Source organism: Mya arenaria, chromosome 14, assembly GCF_026914265.1.
Source record: "Mya arenaria isolate MELC-2E11 chromosome 14, ASM2691426v1".
NCBI lineage: Eukaryota > Metazoa > Mollusca > Bivalvia > Myida > Myidae > Mya > Mya arenaria.
This window is the reverse complement of record NC_069135.1, coordinates 33014905-33033766: the sequence shown is the minus strand read 5'-3', so window position 1 is coordinate 33033766 and position 18862 is coordinate 33014905. Positions and strand designations below refer to the sequence as shown.

The following is an 18862-nucleotide window of genomic DNA, read 5'->3' as shown; positions in this document are numbered from 1 at the left end:
AATACCGTCCGTTTTCGTTTTATCCGGATCTAGGTCTAAAGTGTTGGTGTAACCTTCAACGGCACTTCTGGCTTCACCATTGGATTGTGAAGAATGCCCGCGACAGTTTGAAAGGACGGTATTGGCACTGCCATGTATGTCAACCCATGCTTGGTGCTGGAAGACGTCCAATCCGGCAACAGTGTCTTCCTTTCAATTTTAATTTTAACGAAAGAGTTGAAGCAATTTAAATTGATCAAGTATGTTTATAATTACCATCCATAGTGTACATCGGTGCCGTACACTTATATTTTATACGGACGTTATCTTATTAACTATCGTATGACATACAAACGTAAAATAAATTTCCGTTTATTGTATTTTGAGAGTCACAAAATGAATTGAAAGTCTGACCATGACGTTTATTTTTCGAGTCATATTATGATTAAGTAATAATATGATACGTGTGTTGATAAGATGTTGTTAATATGTTTATACAAAACAAACGTTTAAGATTTAAAATATCGAACTGAATATCTTTCAGTCAAGGCAGGTAACCCATCATTCGCGGACGATATAGCACTGATTGCAGTTACCCCCCTTTACCTCCAGAAGTTAATAGACATTGTGTACTTTTATTGCAAAGACTGGAAAATTGATATAAGCGTAGCCAAATCAAGCGTTGTGGCCTTTACAAGTAAAAGGACGATACCAGTTGTAGGAATCCTTTATGGAGATATATGTATAGATCAAGCAGACAATGTAAACCACTTAGGAATTAGACAGGATTCCAATTTAAAGTTTTCGTTAAGAATTCAGGAAAGACTGCAAAAGGCTAAAAATGCATTTTTTTCTATGGCTGCACAGGGTGTCCACCCTTTTGGAGTAAAACCCTTTGGTAAGCGCCGATCTTTACAAGAAAATAATCAAGCCTATAGCTCTTTATGGTTGTGAATTATGGTGTAATCTTACTGCGCATAACATGTATACTATTGACAAATTTCAGCATTTCATTGTTAAAAAAAATACACGGTTTTCATATTTCGACAAGATCAGATATGTGTGAAGCAATGGTTGGACTGCAAAAGCTTACCTGCGATGTGATTATTAGGAAACTTGTGTTTTTACACAAGATATTAAGCCTTGATTGTAAAAGTACATGTCGAAATATTTTTATACGCAGATATTTGTCATTCATATCTTGTAACACTACCATAAAGTATGGTTTTATTCCAGATATTTGTAACACACTCTGTAAATACGATCTTCATTCTGTTATTAACAATGTTTTAGTAGATCCGACAACATTGCCGAGTAAGTATGTATGGAAAAGAACTGTCAAGCAATTAGTGTATAGATACGAGACTGAAATGTGGAGATACAGAATTATGACAGACTCTGACTTTGCTCGCTTCAGAATTTTACAACCAACTATCTCTCCGTCAATTGTGTGCAGGACGTGTTGTCGTGCTGCTCAGAGAAACATTATGCACGAGGTTGTAAAACAATGGTGTCGCAGCTGTCGACTTGACTCTCTAACACTTTGTCAAATCTGTAATGTCCAAACCACGGACAAAATTGTTCACCTAGTCAGCGAATGTGCAGCAACAACTGAATTGCGAACTAAATATGTGTGCGCTATTTCATGTTTCGGCATTGAGTTTGTATCAGAAATACTTCAATTGGACGAATCCATGTTTACTATGAAACTGATGGGTGCACCTTTAGCGCCACTGCTTGACAATAATGACAATAAGGACTTTCTCCTGATATCGTTCCAATTTATTAGTGACTGGCATGTGTGTAAATTGTTACGAACATATTGTATTGCTGTATGATGACGATGCCCACTAATTGGGATTATGTATGGTCACACGTTATTTGTAATAGTTATTATTATTATTATTTATTTGTAATTACACATTGCTGATATGTTTCTTTGAAATGCTTTAGAAATTAGATATATATATATATTTGTACATATGTATGCATATCTCCTTTTAGGAGGAAATAAAGATTTTGATTGTACCAATTTGTTACCGTTCTTAGCGAGCTCTACCTACGGTGTCGGCCCACATCGAAATGCGTCTGGGTCACTTCACGTAGTTCTTTAAAAAATGATTGTCCCCCACTGAAATAGCATTTGATGATGTGTACATTGCATTCTTATACTGTATGTATTTTCATGTTTACAAATGATTTTTATCATATTTGAAGACATTAATGTGGGTTTAAATGATATTTTGCAGTGCAGGACCTGTTTCTTGGGTGGATGGATTTAGAGATGACCCCAGAGATTCGACCATGACTGTTTCACATGGATGTTATAGATAGTGAATGTAAAGACATGATGATAGGAGAAGAACGAAAATATCTTGATATGATTTTCTGGTGTTTAATCAACAGACAAAGTGAAAATTCAAAATAAACTGGTGAATTGGAGAAACTATACATATAACAAAGAATAGATTTTTTTTGGAAGCCGGGACCCTACAATTTGATCGTTTTCTTCCTGCTGGTTATCGTTCTGATCGAGCTAGACATACTGGTCGATGTTCTGATCGAAGTCAACCTGCTAGTTACCGTTCTGATCCAGCTCTACCTACTAATAATAGGTCTTATCCAGCACTTATTGCCGGTTTTCTATCTGATCGAGCTCTTCCTGCTGGTCACCGTTCAGAAATAGCGCTACCTACCTGTTACAGGTCTGATCGAGGTCTCATGGCGGTTACTGTTCTGATAGAGCTCTTCCTGCTGGTGACCGTTGTAATCCAGCTCTACCTTCTGGTAACCGTCCTGATTTAGCTGTTCCTACTGGTTGCCGATATAATTTAGCTCTACCTGCCTGATACCGTTTTGATCGAGTTCTTCCTGGCGGATACCGTTCTGCCCTAGCTCTACTAACCGGATACAAGTCAAATCGAGGTCTACATACTAGTTTAAAGTCTTTTAGTCTGGAAAATTTCGGTGAAATTAGCGGGTAGTTGATTCGTCGAGTAACATGTTTTAGGAAATTCGGGTTGGAAATTGCATTTGTTTTCGTTAAAGCTGTACATTTTCTTAAAGATTGACACTAACTCTACAAGGAAAGTCCAAAAATGTAGAGTTTGGTTCTTAAACAGGGTCATGTCGGCAAATATATGGAAATTCAGGGTCAAGTCGTCACCCTTTACAAAGATAATAAAATAAAAAATATTATTTGTTTTTGCCAATTATCACAAATTACAGTTACTCCACCATATTCTTACTAAAAATTGATAAAAAAAAATTGGTAAAAAAACCCCAAAACGGGCGGGGGCGTGGTGTGTCAAAGCAACGCAACCTGCCCCTGTGTTACCAACGCTCGCTGAATAAAATAGCGTATGCGTGGCTCAGACAAGAACAGATATTGTACTGCATAATGGCCCAAAAGATACTCGATCAGTTTTGTAATTTAAAAAAGCCTTTGATTCCGCTATATTTTGTTTATGTATTTCATATAAAATAAAGACAATATTCGAGGTGCCAGATGTCATAATGAAGGTGATATTGAAATGTATATGCCAATAAGATAAGATAACTTCTATTTGCAATATGTGCCATGTAAATCACAATTTAAACGTGAAGTAAAATACAAATAAAATCAGTTACGATGGTTGTCATACAATGATTTTTATCGTACAAATAACAAAATATAAAGGATCAATATCACAAAACATGTTTCCAATTCTTTATTGGTATCTACAAGACTTTCGTATCAATTTATAAGAACTTTTGTTTAATACTAACGCACTGTTAACTCGGAGATTTGCTTTAACTTTAAGATAAGTATCATAGTATTGATGGTATTATGCACTGAATCAATTTTCCAATTGGTTAACTTACACTTTTCTGAAATAAAAATAGCAAATACAGTTCAAAATTCGTGCAGTCATTCCTGTTTGCGTTAATACTTTCTGTGCAATATTTCTGCTGACATTCCATGATAATGTAATTAAAATTAATTGAGAATTTGGAAAAATTTGAAAAGGGAACTCATAAAGACAAAGGTCGTTTTGACCATTACGGATTTATAAAAAAAGAAACACCAATAAAAACTGATTTTGAAAAAAAGCGGTCAAAGAATGCATTATATGGTAGCTGATTATCTCCTAAAACTTAAGAAAAAGTTTTGCTTATCGAAATATCTGGTGAAAGTTTGGTGATTTTAACATACATGTACTTGCATTAAATCAATGCATTCATCAGCTTTTTATGATTTAAATGGGAAAAGTGTTTCAAATTTTATTGGATAAAGATATCAATATTGGGGAACATATAATGTGTGTAAAGTTGAATGGAGCTGTAATTCACTGATGATATATCATATTTAAGGGTTTACTTTTCTTTTAATATCAATTGAAAGTGAGGTTATATAGCTAACACAAGGGTAACATAGTTCCTTAATGTTTCAGTTACAAATTAAGTGTACACATGTATTTTGTTTTTACATTCTATGAGACATTCTATGTTGAAAGAAATAGTTGACAGCCAACTTTTATATTGTCAGAATAGTGAACAGCGCACTCGCTTCTCACCAAGGCGACCTGGGTTCGATTCCCGGCCAGGGCGCAAGCGAGTTTGGTTTGTGGTTTGTGGACAAGTGTGTTTTCTCCGGGCACTCCGGTTTCCCCCAAATCACATGACCACACTCTCTCGCAACACCGTGCCAACGAGAGTGACTTACAATAAGCTATTATAGCTTTCTTCACAATCGTTGTAAAATATATAACGTTTAAACTAACTGACGGAGGCATAAGGAAGCTGATTTCGTAGAAATCTACTTAACCCTTTGATCTGGCTAACGATTCTGTTTACCGGCTTTTAGGCAAAAAGGTTTTTCCGTAAGAAATTATTTTGGTGACATTGTCTATTGTATTTGACAGACTGTTTATATGTGAATATTAATCATTAAAGGTATACCAATTTAAAAATAAAACATTCAAATTGTACATCGAAACAAATTGAAAACCTTCACTACATAAATACAAAATAGCTTTCATTTGTGGATTTATACTATGTTCAGTTTCCCTAGCATGAAGATAAAAGTCTTACCTCATGTATTAATACTTTCGGCTGTGACACAAGATCCCCGATTTTGCCTCGGATTTCAGCATCTACTTCATATTCCGTCTCATTTAAAGCTTCAGCAGTTATACATACTACCTCTCCCTCTTTCTAACATCATGACATTGACAATGTTGCATATACCATTGTTATCAACAAACAACATCAAAACAACGAAAACTACTTATTACATATCATGATTATTTTATTTTATTTCAGACTATTCAAAAGGGGGAACTCTTTCAACACAGCCGATTTAAATGATGTGAAGGGGATATAACAAGTAACCATATGTTTTTCCTGTTCTGAACGTTTCTTTGGGGTACCCTTTACAAATAGTATATATGCATTGGCATTGTTACAGCAATTCCACCACAGCATAATTATAGTTATAAAATCCTAGTTGAAAAAATATATCAAAAGAAAATATTGATTGAAAAAAAACAATATATCAAAAGAAAATCTTTATTGTATGGCTCTCTGAAGCCATTAAAATATATGATCAAAAATCAATCAAGAGAGCTTTTATAACACACGATAATCCAATATCTTAATTCAACGACCCTGAATTCGTTTTATACACCGACCATGTATTCATTTTTATACAGCAATTTATATGTTTAACTAAATGAGCATTATTATTTGCATACATTGCAAAACATGAAAACTGTATGTTTCCTGACTCTTTTTTGAACTTTTAGAAAATTAATTTTTATTGAATATAACATCTTATCAGACCAGATAACATGTGTGTATTTTAGTTATCGAAACATTAGACAAGATTGTGTGTTTAAATACAAATACTTCGCAACTCGTACATATTAGCATAGCAGAAAAAAGTGTGATGCATCAACATAAAATTCCATATATGCATAATGTCGCAAGTATAAATATATTATATTGAGCTGTTTTTATTTTAAGATCAACATGTTAAAGGTCAAAAACGTATTAATACTTGGCCCTGGAAACTTCATACTTGGTATGCAGATGGATGACCCCTATTGCTGTTGGATATCAGAAGTACAAAGCCATTTACCAATATCATTCACTGTAAAATTATCTAGTGCTAGTTTTTTTTTCTTTTTCATTCTCTTTAATATAGTTAATGTGTTCATACCATTTTTTTCTATGCTAGGCTTTCATTAAACACTTGAACTCAGGCAAAATATGTCTAACATCATAAATAGTGTCATACATGTATATTCAATTAAGGAATGAATTGCGGGGTTGATGTCATTATCGGGGTATGAACGCAATTGGGTTGGTCAATGTGTGTGGAGTCTGAAGGACTCCACGCATAATTTGACCAACCCAATTGCGTTCATATCCCCGATAATGACATCAACCCCGCCATTCATTCCTTATATTTACACCAATAGTTCATTATTTCATTCAAGAATTGTTCAAAAAACTATTTAATTTCATTTAAGAAAACTTTTCAGTAATCCGTTCTTACCCATTCTGTAAATAGAACGACCCGACTATAACCGGAAACATTTTTTTCAAATGACGTCACAATAACGCGGGAAAAGATCAACCACTTGAAATCACTTTAAAACGTAAAAATTGAAACACTTCTGGCACCAATATATTTAAAATATAATAAACTAACACTTCCTAAAATGTTGATCTATATTTTACGGGACCTGCTGACACAATACAACCAATAACAAGATCAATAGCTTTCATGTATATTGTTATGCAATGAATTACGATCCGAACATATCCGAAGATGTTGCGTTCATCGATTGATGAACGCAATTGCCGAAAGGCAGTTCATTTAAGGAATGGAAGTTGAGGTGTAAATATGAATGCACATCAAACTCATTTAAAAGTACAATGGCACCCCATCTTGCATCATATTCGTGTTCATACTTTGCTCTTTAATTTTTTAAGCTATAAATGTTTCCAAACTGCATAAGAAGGTCTTCATGAAAATATGTAAGATTCTTAAGGCTATCAAGTCACAAAGGCCTGAGTATTATTGGCTATCTATCCAACGAGGTTTTAAGGACATATGTCATGTTCCTTTGACGTCAGATGTTTGCCGCGTTCACATGGCTGCCAGTGCCTCTAGTCATTTCCCAGGTCCGCTTACGGGCAATAAGGATAATGAGGAAACTGGCATTGACTCGAGTGCCGATGGCAGAGTGTGTGCATGGGCTGGAAACCTCATATGTTTAATATGAATGTGGACTAAACCAGACCAGTTTCTCATGATTAAAATAATATTGTATCGCTGTCTCAATTGAGTTTACCCGTTTCAAAAAGCGCAAACTGGTTTCCCAGTTTATACTGTGTATATTTAGCATGTGAAGGTCCCGTTATTAGTATATATATATATATATATATATATACCGACGCAATTTATGTGGTAGACAAACCCAGTATATTTCACTATTTCATATGCAAAAACTGCGAAAGATACATGTGTCTTAAGCGATGTGATAAAGTCAGTAAATAAGATTCAATGCGTTGTACGGAACAATATCAATTATATGACAATTTCCTTCTTTTCTTGCAATGGTATCATCTGGCGTCTAGTCCCTTTCTAGGCGTTGGTGGCCGAGTGTTTGTTGTGCCGGAAAACAGTGTTATACCGAGTGTAATGCGGTTAAAGGTAATATAGTTCTGAGTTCTTTTAAACATCGACTGTGATTAACGATAAACAAGATGCCAACTACCCGGGAATCATTATTGCTCTGACAAATTCTGAATACATAATACGTTTTCAGCAAGAGAACCGCAGACGGAGGCCAGTTCTCCTCCCTTTCTGTCATCAATTGCATACTGTTCCTGGTAAAATGTGTATCAAGTTTCAGAGTACATCTTCGGCAGGTTTTTTTAATTATTGCGAAGGTCTATAGTTTTGCGTTGTTTTCGACATTTATTAATCCTTTTTGATATATTAAAACAATTGTATTAATTGTGGTCAATCGTATTTGGGAGTAAAAGTGCATCTTTTTATTATAACCTTTTTATTCAATGCGTGCGTTTCTTAAACGTTTCGGAATACTTTGACAAGTTGTTATACATGTAGTAATTATCGATATATTTTTAGAAACATAGTGCCAACATCGGAACGGTTCATGATGTTTTCTGTCTCAAGCATCGATATATTTAAATTAGTGTTCTTTTAAATAGGTACCTTTTTATCATAACAAAACATGCTTTTTTAGTTCTACGATTATAACATCTACGTACATGTGTAATCGAATTTGCTGACATGAAGAGATCATCGATATTAATGTGAAGAAGATTTGAATAGTTGTGTAATCAGACGTATAATATATCTATTAAAAGGTCGATTTTAAACATGACTGTTCTTATGAAGTCAAATCAATTTATACACTATTTTTCACTGAACGTTTCCAAACACAGAAGTGTTTAAAATCAATGTATAAAATCTGCCCAAAATACGTAATTTCAATAGTTCTTTTAGTTAATTTTTAATTCCTCCAAAACGTCAATTTTCATCTTAGCAAATAAGAACTTAGTCGCCGCTTTTAACTTATCATGAAGTATTTCATTTATAAACCACCAATGCAAAAAATAACAACAAATAACAATGCTCGAATATTGATTGATTAGCTAGTGTATCAATAATTAACTGTATTATCACGATTTGACATTTCTTACCGAATTAAACTATATAAAAAAAACTTGTTATGGGGATGTAACCAGGAGAGATCTGCTTATTGTATCAGATGTACAATGATGTGAAATGTTGATTCGTGGTGACCCTGTTTTGTTTTCGTATCATATGAAAAGGTTTAATGTGAAGAGGAATAATAAGCAAATGTTGTACTGAAACACATTTTGCAGACACTCTATTTTGACTGAAGGATTGAAAACCCAATTCACGGTCAATTCATTTCTGATTTCAGTTGAAATAAAGAAGAAACGTTATCCGTAACTTAAATGAATTTCCAACTTATTTTTGATAATAGTAATCTGTAAACAATATTGATATTTGTGTTATGTGTGTTGCCTCGGGTGTTGTGGGTCTCTCGTCTCTCATGTGTTTGGTCTTGATCAAAGTGCCTTTTTTAAAGTTCCACATTTCCGTTCGAAAATTAATATTTTATGGCTAAAAGCTTTAATAACGGTTTAAGAAAAATGCGTAAAACATCATTTTTTGAACTTAAATTATCAGCAGTCTTATATCACTGGTTTCCATGCATTTGCGCATAAATTGGCTCGTTCCAAGACAAAAAAAAATTGTCAAAACGGTAAATCTGTGAGAGTGCAGCTTTAAACAAGATCTTCGGGCATTAACTTGATTCCTTCTTGCTCTTCTTCATATCCACTAATCTTATTCTTTTCTAATACCTTCGTGCCAAATTAAAAAAAAAGAATGGTACTGAAAATATGTTTTCTGCCTCATATGTGTGCTTTCGTTATAACAACAAACATATTGTTACTTTTTACAAGTGACACAGCTATTTCAACCTTTGAATTACATAGCCCTGTATTTAATTTCGGTAAAATGTTGTTTACACTGTATACCTTATAAAATGACAGATAAGGAGAGAGGTATAATTATTAGCTCTAAACTATCTTTGCAATCCTTAATTATCATGTATGTAATTTATGTATTTGCTTGATGTGCTTATATATAATACATATTGTATAAACCAAACAAGATCTTGGTTAAGGTGAACTTTGCTAATATTGTCCGTGTGTTTTCCTTCGTTTAATTTATATCATTTCTACAATATACTCCCAGAAAGGTTGAGTGTCAGTGCGATTTGCATGAATACTGTTTTTAATTAGTTTGTTTACATAAAGTTAACGAAAAGGCTTAAAACAAGAGCCAAAAAATCACATGTTTAAATGATTTATTGATTAAAACTAAAGGCAAGTAAAGTAACAAACTGATTTTTTATAACAGATATTTTAAACACACACCATACAAACATGTTAAGAATTATTATGCTTATTCACAGTACAAATATGAACTTCGGAATAAAGGCTGCGTAAGTAAACATCAATTGAAGAATATTTTAGTTCTTAAATTTCACTTTCAATAAATTCCAGGTAGTATTCAATTTAAGGTTACAATATCATTCACATCGCCTATTCCTTTGACGATCGATTTATAATGTTGTCGTCAATAATTACTACAATGTACATCATCAAAATACTGCATCAAGCCGCAGCTCTATTCTCAGCAGTACCCCTCCATTTTGTGTAACAAAAGAACTCGTAAGCAAACGCTTCAGTGGAATTTCTTTCACCACAATCGGTATCGATACCATCGTAAAAGTCGGGTCCAGTTGCACCTGCAACTTCCGGTACTTGGAAAGCTCCTTCAAAATCAGAAAGCGGGTTTTGTGAGACTACATCGCTGAATTGAGAGCACAGTGAGCCGTTACACCTGCCGTTACATACGAAGGCCGGGTGGGCGATTGTACTGTCCGTACTTCCATTTGTTGAGTCGATCCACGGGATGTCAATGTCAAGGTAAACTGTAGTTGGCTCATCTGGTTTGCTGCAACGATATGTAATACAAACTTGGACAAAGTCGACGCCAGCAGCGTCCGTGGCTATTTGCAAGGTAGCAGTATTTGTATAGAAGTAGTTATTGCTACCAGACGTCCAAACGCTGGTGGCGGTCAAAGACGGCAAAGTAGCCAGATCAGTCAGAACATCTATGAATCCCGCGGTCCAGCTGTGCAAGGCGATCCGGGCTGTACATAGCTCAGTATCGTCAGGGATCGGATCGTAGCTAGGTAGCGCAGGCTTATAAAAGTGAAATGCGGGTTGTGCAACATTGGTGGCTTCACAAACCGCTCTGTCTGCATAAAAGGGCCGACTGTGGTCGTTTGCAGAAATGAAATTTACGTAAACCTGTTCTTTAACTGGAAGCAGTCTTTCGTAGAAAATGGACGAATGTGGTCCTTGGATGGGAGGAATGTAATCGGTGAGTTGTTTGGCCTTCAATGCTGTGACCAATGGAATGTTGACACCGCCGACAGAAACACTTTCATATGCGGTGTAACTGATTAGACCTGTGAGAACATTGGTGGGATTAGCCGAGTTGAAATCAAGACAGCGTACTTCAAAACATTCGTTAGCAGGATCTGTGGTGAATGGGTGGTACAATCGCAATCTCTCGTTATTTGGTGTGAAAGCAACAACTGTTGGCCGAAAGGCAGCAGGCAAATTGGCCTCAGCGGGGTTTTCATAAACTACACGAGCTTTGAAGTAACATCGTGGCGCACCGGGTATCTTGTCGATATTGTACCAGTTTCCAGAGTTGATCTGGATCAAGAACTCATCCGTCAACTGTATCTGTCTGGCTTTCCGACTTGGTGCTGCCGAATCTGCCTTAGTATTACGACTGGTTTTAACCTTTTCCCAGCGGCCTGTTTTTCCGTTCATATCCCACAGCAACATCTCGGCATTGACCTGGATTAAGGCTTCGACAAACAGTGTCTCACCGTCCGCCGTCGTAATCACTGGTTCAAAAACAAGATCCGAGACCAGCTGGTCATTGTCGGCCGTCAGAAACCGACCAGGGAGAATATCGTCTGTCTCCGCCACGGAGACATTGATTGACGTTATTCGTACGAGTACCTTCTGATCGTACACGTTACCATTTGCGTCTTTTACCGAGTTTGCCTTTATAACCATTTTGGCAACATTTGATCCGGGTAACAGTTCTAAAGCAGTATCGATGGTTGGATCTACCGAGACAGGTGCAGCTCTTTTTAACATCGGGATTTCAACGTTTACTGGCCCTCTAAATCCGATAGGAATGTCTATGGTTTTCACAGCGTCGGCGTATTCGCCGTATCCGCCGTCGGCGTTTTTATCTTTTACTAAAATAACAACTTGTCTAACATCAGAGCCAATAAGAAACTCAAAGTTGCCCGTTGCTGTGGTAATGTCGACCTGTTTGCCTTTCCAAAGAACCGTCATTTTCTGCAGAGGCTCTCCGCTATTCCCGTCTTTAACGAGTCCCTGAATAAAGACTCCCTTGTCAGCACAACAAACACATTTGTCTACAACCTGTACCTTAAGCTGTCCAAAAACTCCACAATCAACGACCTCTGTCCTGTACTTTGGACAAACAACACCGTCATCAGGGCACTTTTTGTGTCTGTAGAGGTTGTAGCGGCAACTTCCGGTAGGACAGAATCCGACGTCTGCCGTACACGAGCCGCGTATTGTTCTAACCAGTGGTTGACGCTCGGACATGTACTCTGAATAGAAGATGAAAATTTGTTTAAGGCAGGATTTTAACTAATGGTTGAAGAGAGGGTTTTATAAGCCAATTTATTTTATTTTACTAATACCATTACACCTGTTAAGTAATGGTTAGATGATATGAAGAAAATTCTTCATGATTAAGAATGGGCGGAGTGAGCATAGCCTATCTGCAATCTCATTGGCTGAAAATGTAGGTTGTATTCTAACGGTCAATATTTGTTTATATTTAAAAATATATAAGTTCTTTTCGCTTAAAAACGTTGGGGGGTTATTTTAGTGAAAAACTATCGTATTTACCTGTTGACCAGGGATATTCGAAGGTTTTTTGGCACAGGTTATCTAAAAAATAAAGAAACATAATGCTTACACTGTAACAAGACACGGACAGAAAGGTATGTGAAACGCTTGAAAAGCCGCCTAGCCCAATATCAAATGGTAATTAATTTATAAAGAACTCAGGCGTACAGCAATGCTGTCGATTAAACTGTATTTTTACCGCGCCGTTTGGGAATAAACCCTATGCGACGTAGCTATAAATGAACTACGCCTTTTGGAATTGTTAAAATGTAATGATTCGGTCATTTTAATAATGCACGTCCACCTACCGTGTCTGATCTCCTTCTTTTGAGGCCTTGCCACAACCAGCGCCACCAGTGGCAGCAGCCAAACACATACCCGCATCTAAATAATAATAATAATAATAATAATAATAATAATAATAATAATAATAATAATAATAATGATAATAATAATGTTCAAAATAATAATAATAATAAATAATAATAATAATAATAATAATAATAAAAATAATAATAATGATCATGATAATAATAATAATAATACTTATAATGATGATGATATATAAAATAATGGATTCTGAAAGTAATTGAATTATAACAGATGAATTACTCAATACGTAACTCAGTTAAACACGCACTCTTACTCCCAAATAAGATTTGTAGCAATCAAAAAAGTTGGTTTAAAATTCCAAAAAAGGGTGAATAAATGTCAGAAAAAAAAATCTTATGAAGGATACCGAGTTTAATTTGAAAGAAATGAGCATAAAACACATTTCTATCTTATGAGACTATAGTAGACCACAGTAAATCTTTAAGCATTCACCAACCATTTAATATTTTAGCGTTTTTCTCTATTAAATTCACGGTTACAATCTTGATTTTTAATAGTTTCTATTAATTAATGCATTATTTAGTAAGTTACAGTTTAAGGTTTATCAATCAATATTGATGTATGTTATACATGTGTATGTTTTGATTTTGTATAAGAGTGTCACTTTTAAGACGCACTCTTACTCCCAAATAAGATTTACCACAATTGCTAATTTTCTTTTAATATTCCAAAAGGATGAAACAATGTCGAAAACAATGGTTCTTATGAAGGATATTGAGTTTAATTTGAAAGAAATGGGCATATATAGCACAGAATTTCTACCTTATGCGATAATAGTAGACCAGAGTAACTCTTTAAGCATTCAACAATCATTTATTTAATATTTTTGCGTTTTCAGCTATTAAAAATGCATTATTTAGTCAGTAGTTAGGCTTATCAGTCAAAAAATGATGTTTGTTATATATGTGTATGTATTGATTTTGAATAAGAGTGTCACTTTAATAACTTCAAAAAATAAATTAAAATAAATAAAACAATAAATAAATAAATTTAAATGACACTTACCATCGCCAAATGTATAATAAAAGTCTTTATTTTGTAGAGCAATATTGCTTGATATCCAACTAGTAGTAGTAGAAATAATCGGTTGCAGATTTAAAGCTGCCTTAGGAAACGCTCCGTATTTATACATTTTCAGATATTCCTGCATCCGGGATACAATACCTGATGGACGTACACAACTGTCAACTTTAAATCAGATCAACAAGATTACCATAAACAACAATATTAATTAAACCACAAATTGGTTAAAAACCAATCGAAAATGTCGGCGCAGGTGCAATTTGATTAATCATTATTTGTTCCGGTAAAGAAATGATTTGATTGGCTCATGACTAGTCAGCCTCGGGTGGTTTTATTTTAAGTCTAGCATGCGTAAAGATACTGCTTAAAACATGTTTTGCTTTTAAAGGTACTGCGTATTAATGATATAAGTAAATAAGTACGTCGTATGTGGTTTCATAAACGGACAAACCTAACCTGAGTCATTCGCAATATCATAAGTTGTTGAATGAAACAAGATATTTTCAATTTCAAACATGTTAAATCTGGTGTGCGGGGTCGTCTTAACCTAAATTTAATCGTTAAAAAGGTACAGAACGTTTCATTATATATATGTTAGAGTAAGAAAGCTCGCACAATTTACTGTAGATCGCCAAAATGAACTCTTATTTGGAGTTCGCACATATTTGTGACCCAATGACAAACGATGACTTTTTTATGGTAATAAGTCGAAATTAGGAGTTAGGATACTAGTATACTGAGTGCTTATTTCGATGTAGTACGTCACATTTATGATACATTCAAGAGATAAAACGGCCTAATTACGAAGTACTTGGTTCTGGGGTATCTCCTTATTAAGAGATAGTTACCTAGTGTGGTCCTATGCCACAATCCATACTATTTTTAGGATATCATTTCTATATCATGACTTAGTTTCTCCTTGTTATGAGTTAGAATCTCCCAATTATGCTTTAGTTCCTCTTCATTAGCTCCCAATGAGCCGATTGTTCAAATATTTGTTAAGGTTAACAACGTTGTTAAGGTCATTGGTATTAACTTTAAATCGTTACTGCTCTAGAAGGTTGATATTTACACCTCAACTTCCATTCCTTAAATGAACTACCTTTCGGCAATTGCGTTCATCAATCGATGAACGCAACATCTTCGGATATGTTCGGATCGTAATTAATTGCATAACAATATACATGAAAGCTATTGATCTTGTTATTGGTTGTATTGTGTCTGCAGGTCCCGTAAAATATAGATCAACATTTTTAAAAGTGTTAGTTTATTAAATTATAAGTATATTGGTACCAGAAGTGTTTCAATTTTTACGTTTTAAAGTGATTTCAAGTGGTTGATCTTTTCCCGCGTTATTGTGACGTCATTTGAAAAAAATGTTTCCGGTTATAGTCGGGTCGTTCTATTTACAGAATGGGTAAGAACGGATTACTGAAAGGTTTTCTTTAATGAAATGAAGTATTTTTTTTAACAATTCTTGAATGAAATAATGAACTATTGGTGTAAATATAAGGAATGAATTGCGGGGTTGATGTCATTATCGGGGATATGAACGCAATTGGGTTGGTCAAAGTACGCGTGGAGTCCTTCGGACTCCACACACATTGACCAACCCAATTGCGTTCATACCCCGATGACATCAACCCCGCAATTCATTCCTTAAATGGATACACGTCTGATCTGCAGTATTTCCAACAAGATGTGAGACAGTCGGTTCAACTGTACATGTTTATAATCAAATATGTGAGCACATCATCAAATATGTCCCGTTTAAAAGTTAACAACGATGTCGTTAATCACAATGTTAACTTTAACGAAGTTCTGAACGATCGGTCCATTATATCCTAATAAGGAGTAAGTATCTCATGATAAGCACTAACTTTCTCTTAAAGGGACTGTACACCAGATTTGCACCAAAAAAAGTTTTTTTCTGTAACGAATCTCAGGACAATTATCTAATAGAATGTGTTACGCTTTGATATCATTATTGTAAAAAAAGTACCAAAATGTTAAAAAAAAATGTGTCGGAGACCGGGTTCGAACGAGTGTCGCCAAAATTGCAGTTCAGCGTCGTATCCACAGAGCTATTAGGGCTTACTCTTATTAGGTGATATAATTACGCTATACCCTACCTCGGTAATATCACGTGATAACACCGACTAGCCAATCATGCATAAAGAATGAATTCTACCTGGTAGACATACCCAGTAATCTATTTTAGTGGAAAAATACGAAATAACTGCTAAACTTAAATAAATTGTAAACTTTGTGGTACTTCAGTTAGTAAGTTGCAATGCATTTTACACATCGATGCCAAGTTTATGTCAGTTTTCGACAATTTTCTTTTATTTTCCTATTTTATCATACGGAGTACAGCCCCTTTAAAAGGACCTTATTATTATCTCTAAAAGATATTAAAGGCAATAACACCACTTAACAATGCCATCCCAAGAGACAGGCGACAAACTTGCGGCTTTCGTCAGGCATGTCGATACAGCAACAATGTTGCAGGTGATGGCAATATACTGAATTTTCAGTTTAACAAAGCGTTATTTATAAAGTGCTTTTTTACATAAAGTCACGAAAGTTTACAGAAATGCTAATCAGCATGTAGCGCCAACCGTATAATTTATATATAATGACTAGTATCGGCCCACTTAGCAAAATAAAATTTTAAGTTACATTGGTTAGTTCACAAAATAATCATTCCGAGCTTGGTAGATATGGCCAAAGACAAACAGTGAATGCAGATTCCATACCAAATTTTAGCTTAAACATTAAGCTTTTGTTGTACTTCGAGATCCTAAATTTTAATTAAAAGCCACAGGGTAAACTCTGGTGTGTTTTTTTTTTAAATGTAAGCGTTTTTGTTCAACTTTTTTCTTGAATGTGGTTTATTTTATTAATGATTTTGTTCTTTATTGCATATCGAAATTATGTTCAGGACAAAAGACCACAATGTTTTGAATTTGTTTTCTCTTAATTCCTTTAAGTATCGGCGCATCAAGTAATGCTTTGCTCTCAACCAGCAACCAACACGTTCATCTCTTTGCAAGCAGTGTACACGATTAAGTACAACCATATATGTGTAAGTGTGCAGGGTTATAAAATAAAATGTGGAAAAGCGCTGCACATGGCGCGACCAATTTAATTTGATACATACATATTTACCAATATAAACAATATATTTTTCTCATTCGCCCAGCCTCAAAATCATTCGGATCACATAAATCATATAGACTTAATATCCGGGTCATTTACGCAATGACTTTGAGTGTAAACGCTTTACTAAGGTATTTAAATCACAACCATCATTTTCAGCCAATGAAATTGAAGATAGGCAATATATATAACTTATTTGGCCAAAATTAAAGCTTTGAACTTCTACTGTCATCTCATTGCATAAAATATAAATTCGAGCAATAAGCATGGTTAAAGGCTAGAGTTAGTGTTTACATACTGTAAAGATAAGTTACAGACATTTAAGGCAAATGAAATCTTATTAAATATACACTCCTCTTTATTATTGGCTTTTCAACCAATCAAAATGAGCGATAAAGAAATACTTGATTTACGTATATAATAAAAATGTAGATCATTTGCATCCTGTAGGATGATTAAATGCAATTATTATTTTGCTTGAATAAATTGCACCTCTAGTCATTCAGGGTTCGATCATCAAGTCAGATCCATTTTAATCAAACGTTTTGATGTTAGAATCAATTATTATGCGAAGAGCTACCGTCAAGTCAAAATTAGTTTTGGAATACATGAGATAATAAGTGTTGACCCGGGGTCATTATTCTATATAGAAACGTGACCTTAGGAATAAAGCATTCAGAATTTTTTTATATCGATGCTCTTAGTCGTTATAATATAATATATAGTTGTAATAATGAATATGGAATTATGGACAAGTCAATACACAACTATAATCAAATTGTGGGTCCAACAAAATAAATGATGATAATCTAAGAAAATATAGGTCCACAAATGCTTGTTATAGCATTGGTCTACGAAACAAAAGTTATGCTCCGTACAGAAATGAAGTATAAAGAATATAATAGAGGAGGTACACATAGATGATTTAATGAACACGAAAACTGTTGTGTATTGTATATTCTCTCATTGCTTTTTATGTATATGCCAAGTTTCATTTAAATCCCTCTAGCACGTTTTGAGTTATGGTCCGTTCAAGCAACTTCCTTATGAATGAATATTGTAAAAGCCAAAGGGGGTTAATTCAGCAATGACTTAAGTTAGGAGTATGGTTCTTGCGCACTACTCTTGTGCATATTGCACTCTGTTAATGTTTCAAGTTTCATCCAAATCCCATAAGTAGATTAAAGTTATTATCCGTACAAGAGTGTGACGTACGGATGGACGGACAAATCAGCGACTTCATGCCTTCCGTTCAGTGGGTATAGATATGGTTAAATACAACATTAATGAAAATATGTGTTAACCTCATTTAAATATACAAATAATGCCTAAAGAAAAAGGCAGAAAAACAGCGTCTCACCTTTTCCGTTACTATTGAACAGAATAATTTTTACGCTGATATTACGTTGTTATGTCATGTTGTTGCTCTAAGGTTTCGCGTTTTGTTGATGGGAGAAAAAAATAGAATATTTCTACGAAAACTTAAAACTTTAGTTTATATTATCCAAAATACATAAATGTATTCAGTCAGAAATTTTGATAGCATTATACACATTATATTTTCGTCAAGTACATTTTATACATATAGTCATTAAAGCATTTACGTCAGCCCCATTTGATACCGTGCTGTATACACGTTCCGTCTTTTATTGTTTGAAAAAAAATCATTAAATTCTAAAAAGTCAATGCACTGAGTCAATTTCAT

General features: G+C 34.6%; 1 protein-coding gene across 2 annotated transcripts; it reads right to left on the bottom strand.

Moving 5' to 3' along the window:
- Nucleotides 1–9891: 9891 nt before the first annotated feature.
- Nucleotides 9892–14204, bottom strand: LOC128217837 (uncharacterized). Of its 2 annotated transcripts, XM_052925242.1 has the most exons (4): nucleotides 13978–14204; nucleotides 12888–12963; nucleotides 12580–12621; nucleotides 9892–12275 (listed from the first exon to the last, which is right to left on the bottom strand). In XM_052925242.1, exons 1-4 carry the CDS (start codon nucleotides 13978–13980, stop codon nucleotides 10216–10218), a joined length of 2181 nt encoding a protein of 726 aa, XP_052781202.1. In that variant the 5' UTR covers nucleotides 13981–14204; the 3' UTR covers nucleotides 9892–10215. The 2 variants fall into 2 exon arrangements, with proteins under 2 accessions (XP_052781202.1, XP_052781204.1); XM_052925244.1 differs by lacking the exon at nucleotides 12580–12621.
- Between the last annotated feature and the right edge of the window lie 4658 nt (nucleotides 14205–18862).

Excerpts from the sequence above, each read along its gene's own strand:
- LOC128217837 (XM_052925242.1), bottom strand. Across the intron at positions 12,622-12,887 it reads AAAGAAGGAGATCAGACACG|ATAACCTGTGCCAAAAAACC; the intron begins GTAGGTGGACGT and ends TTTATTTTTTAG. Across the intron at positions 12,276-12,579 it reads CGAATATCCCTGGTCAACAG|AGTACATGTCCGAGCGTCAA; the intron begins GTAAATACGATA and ends TCTTCTATTCAG.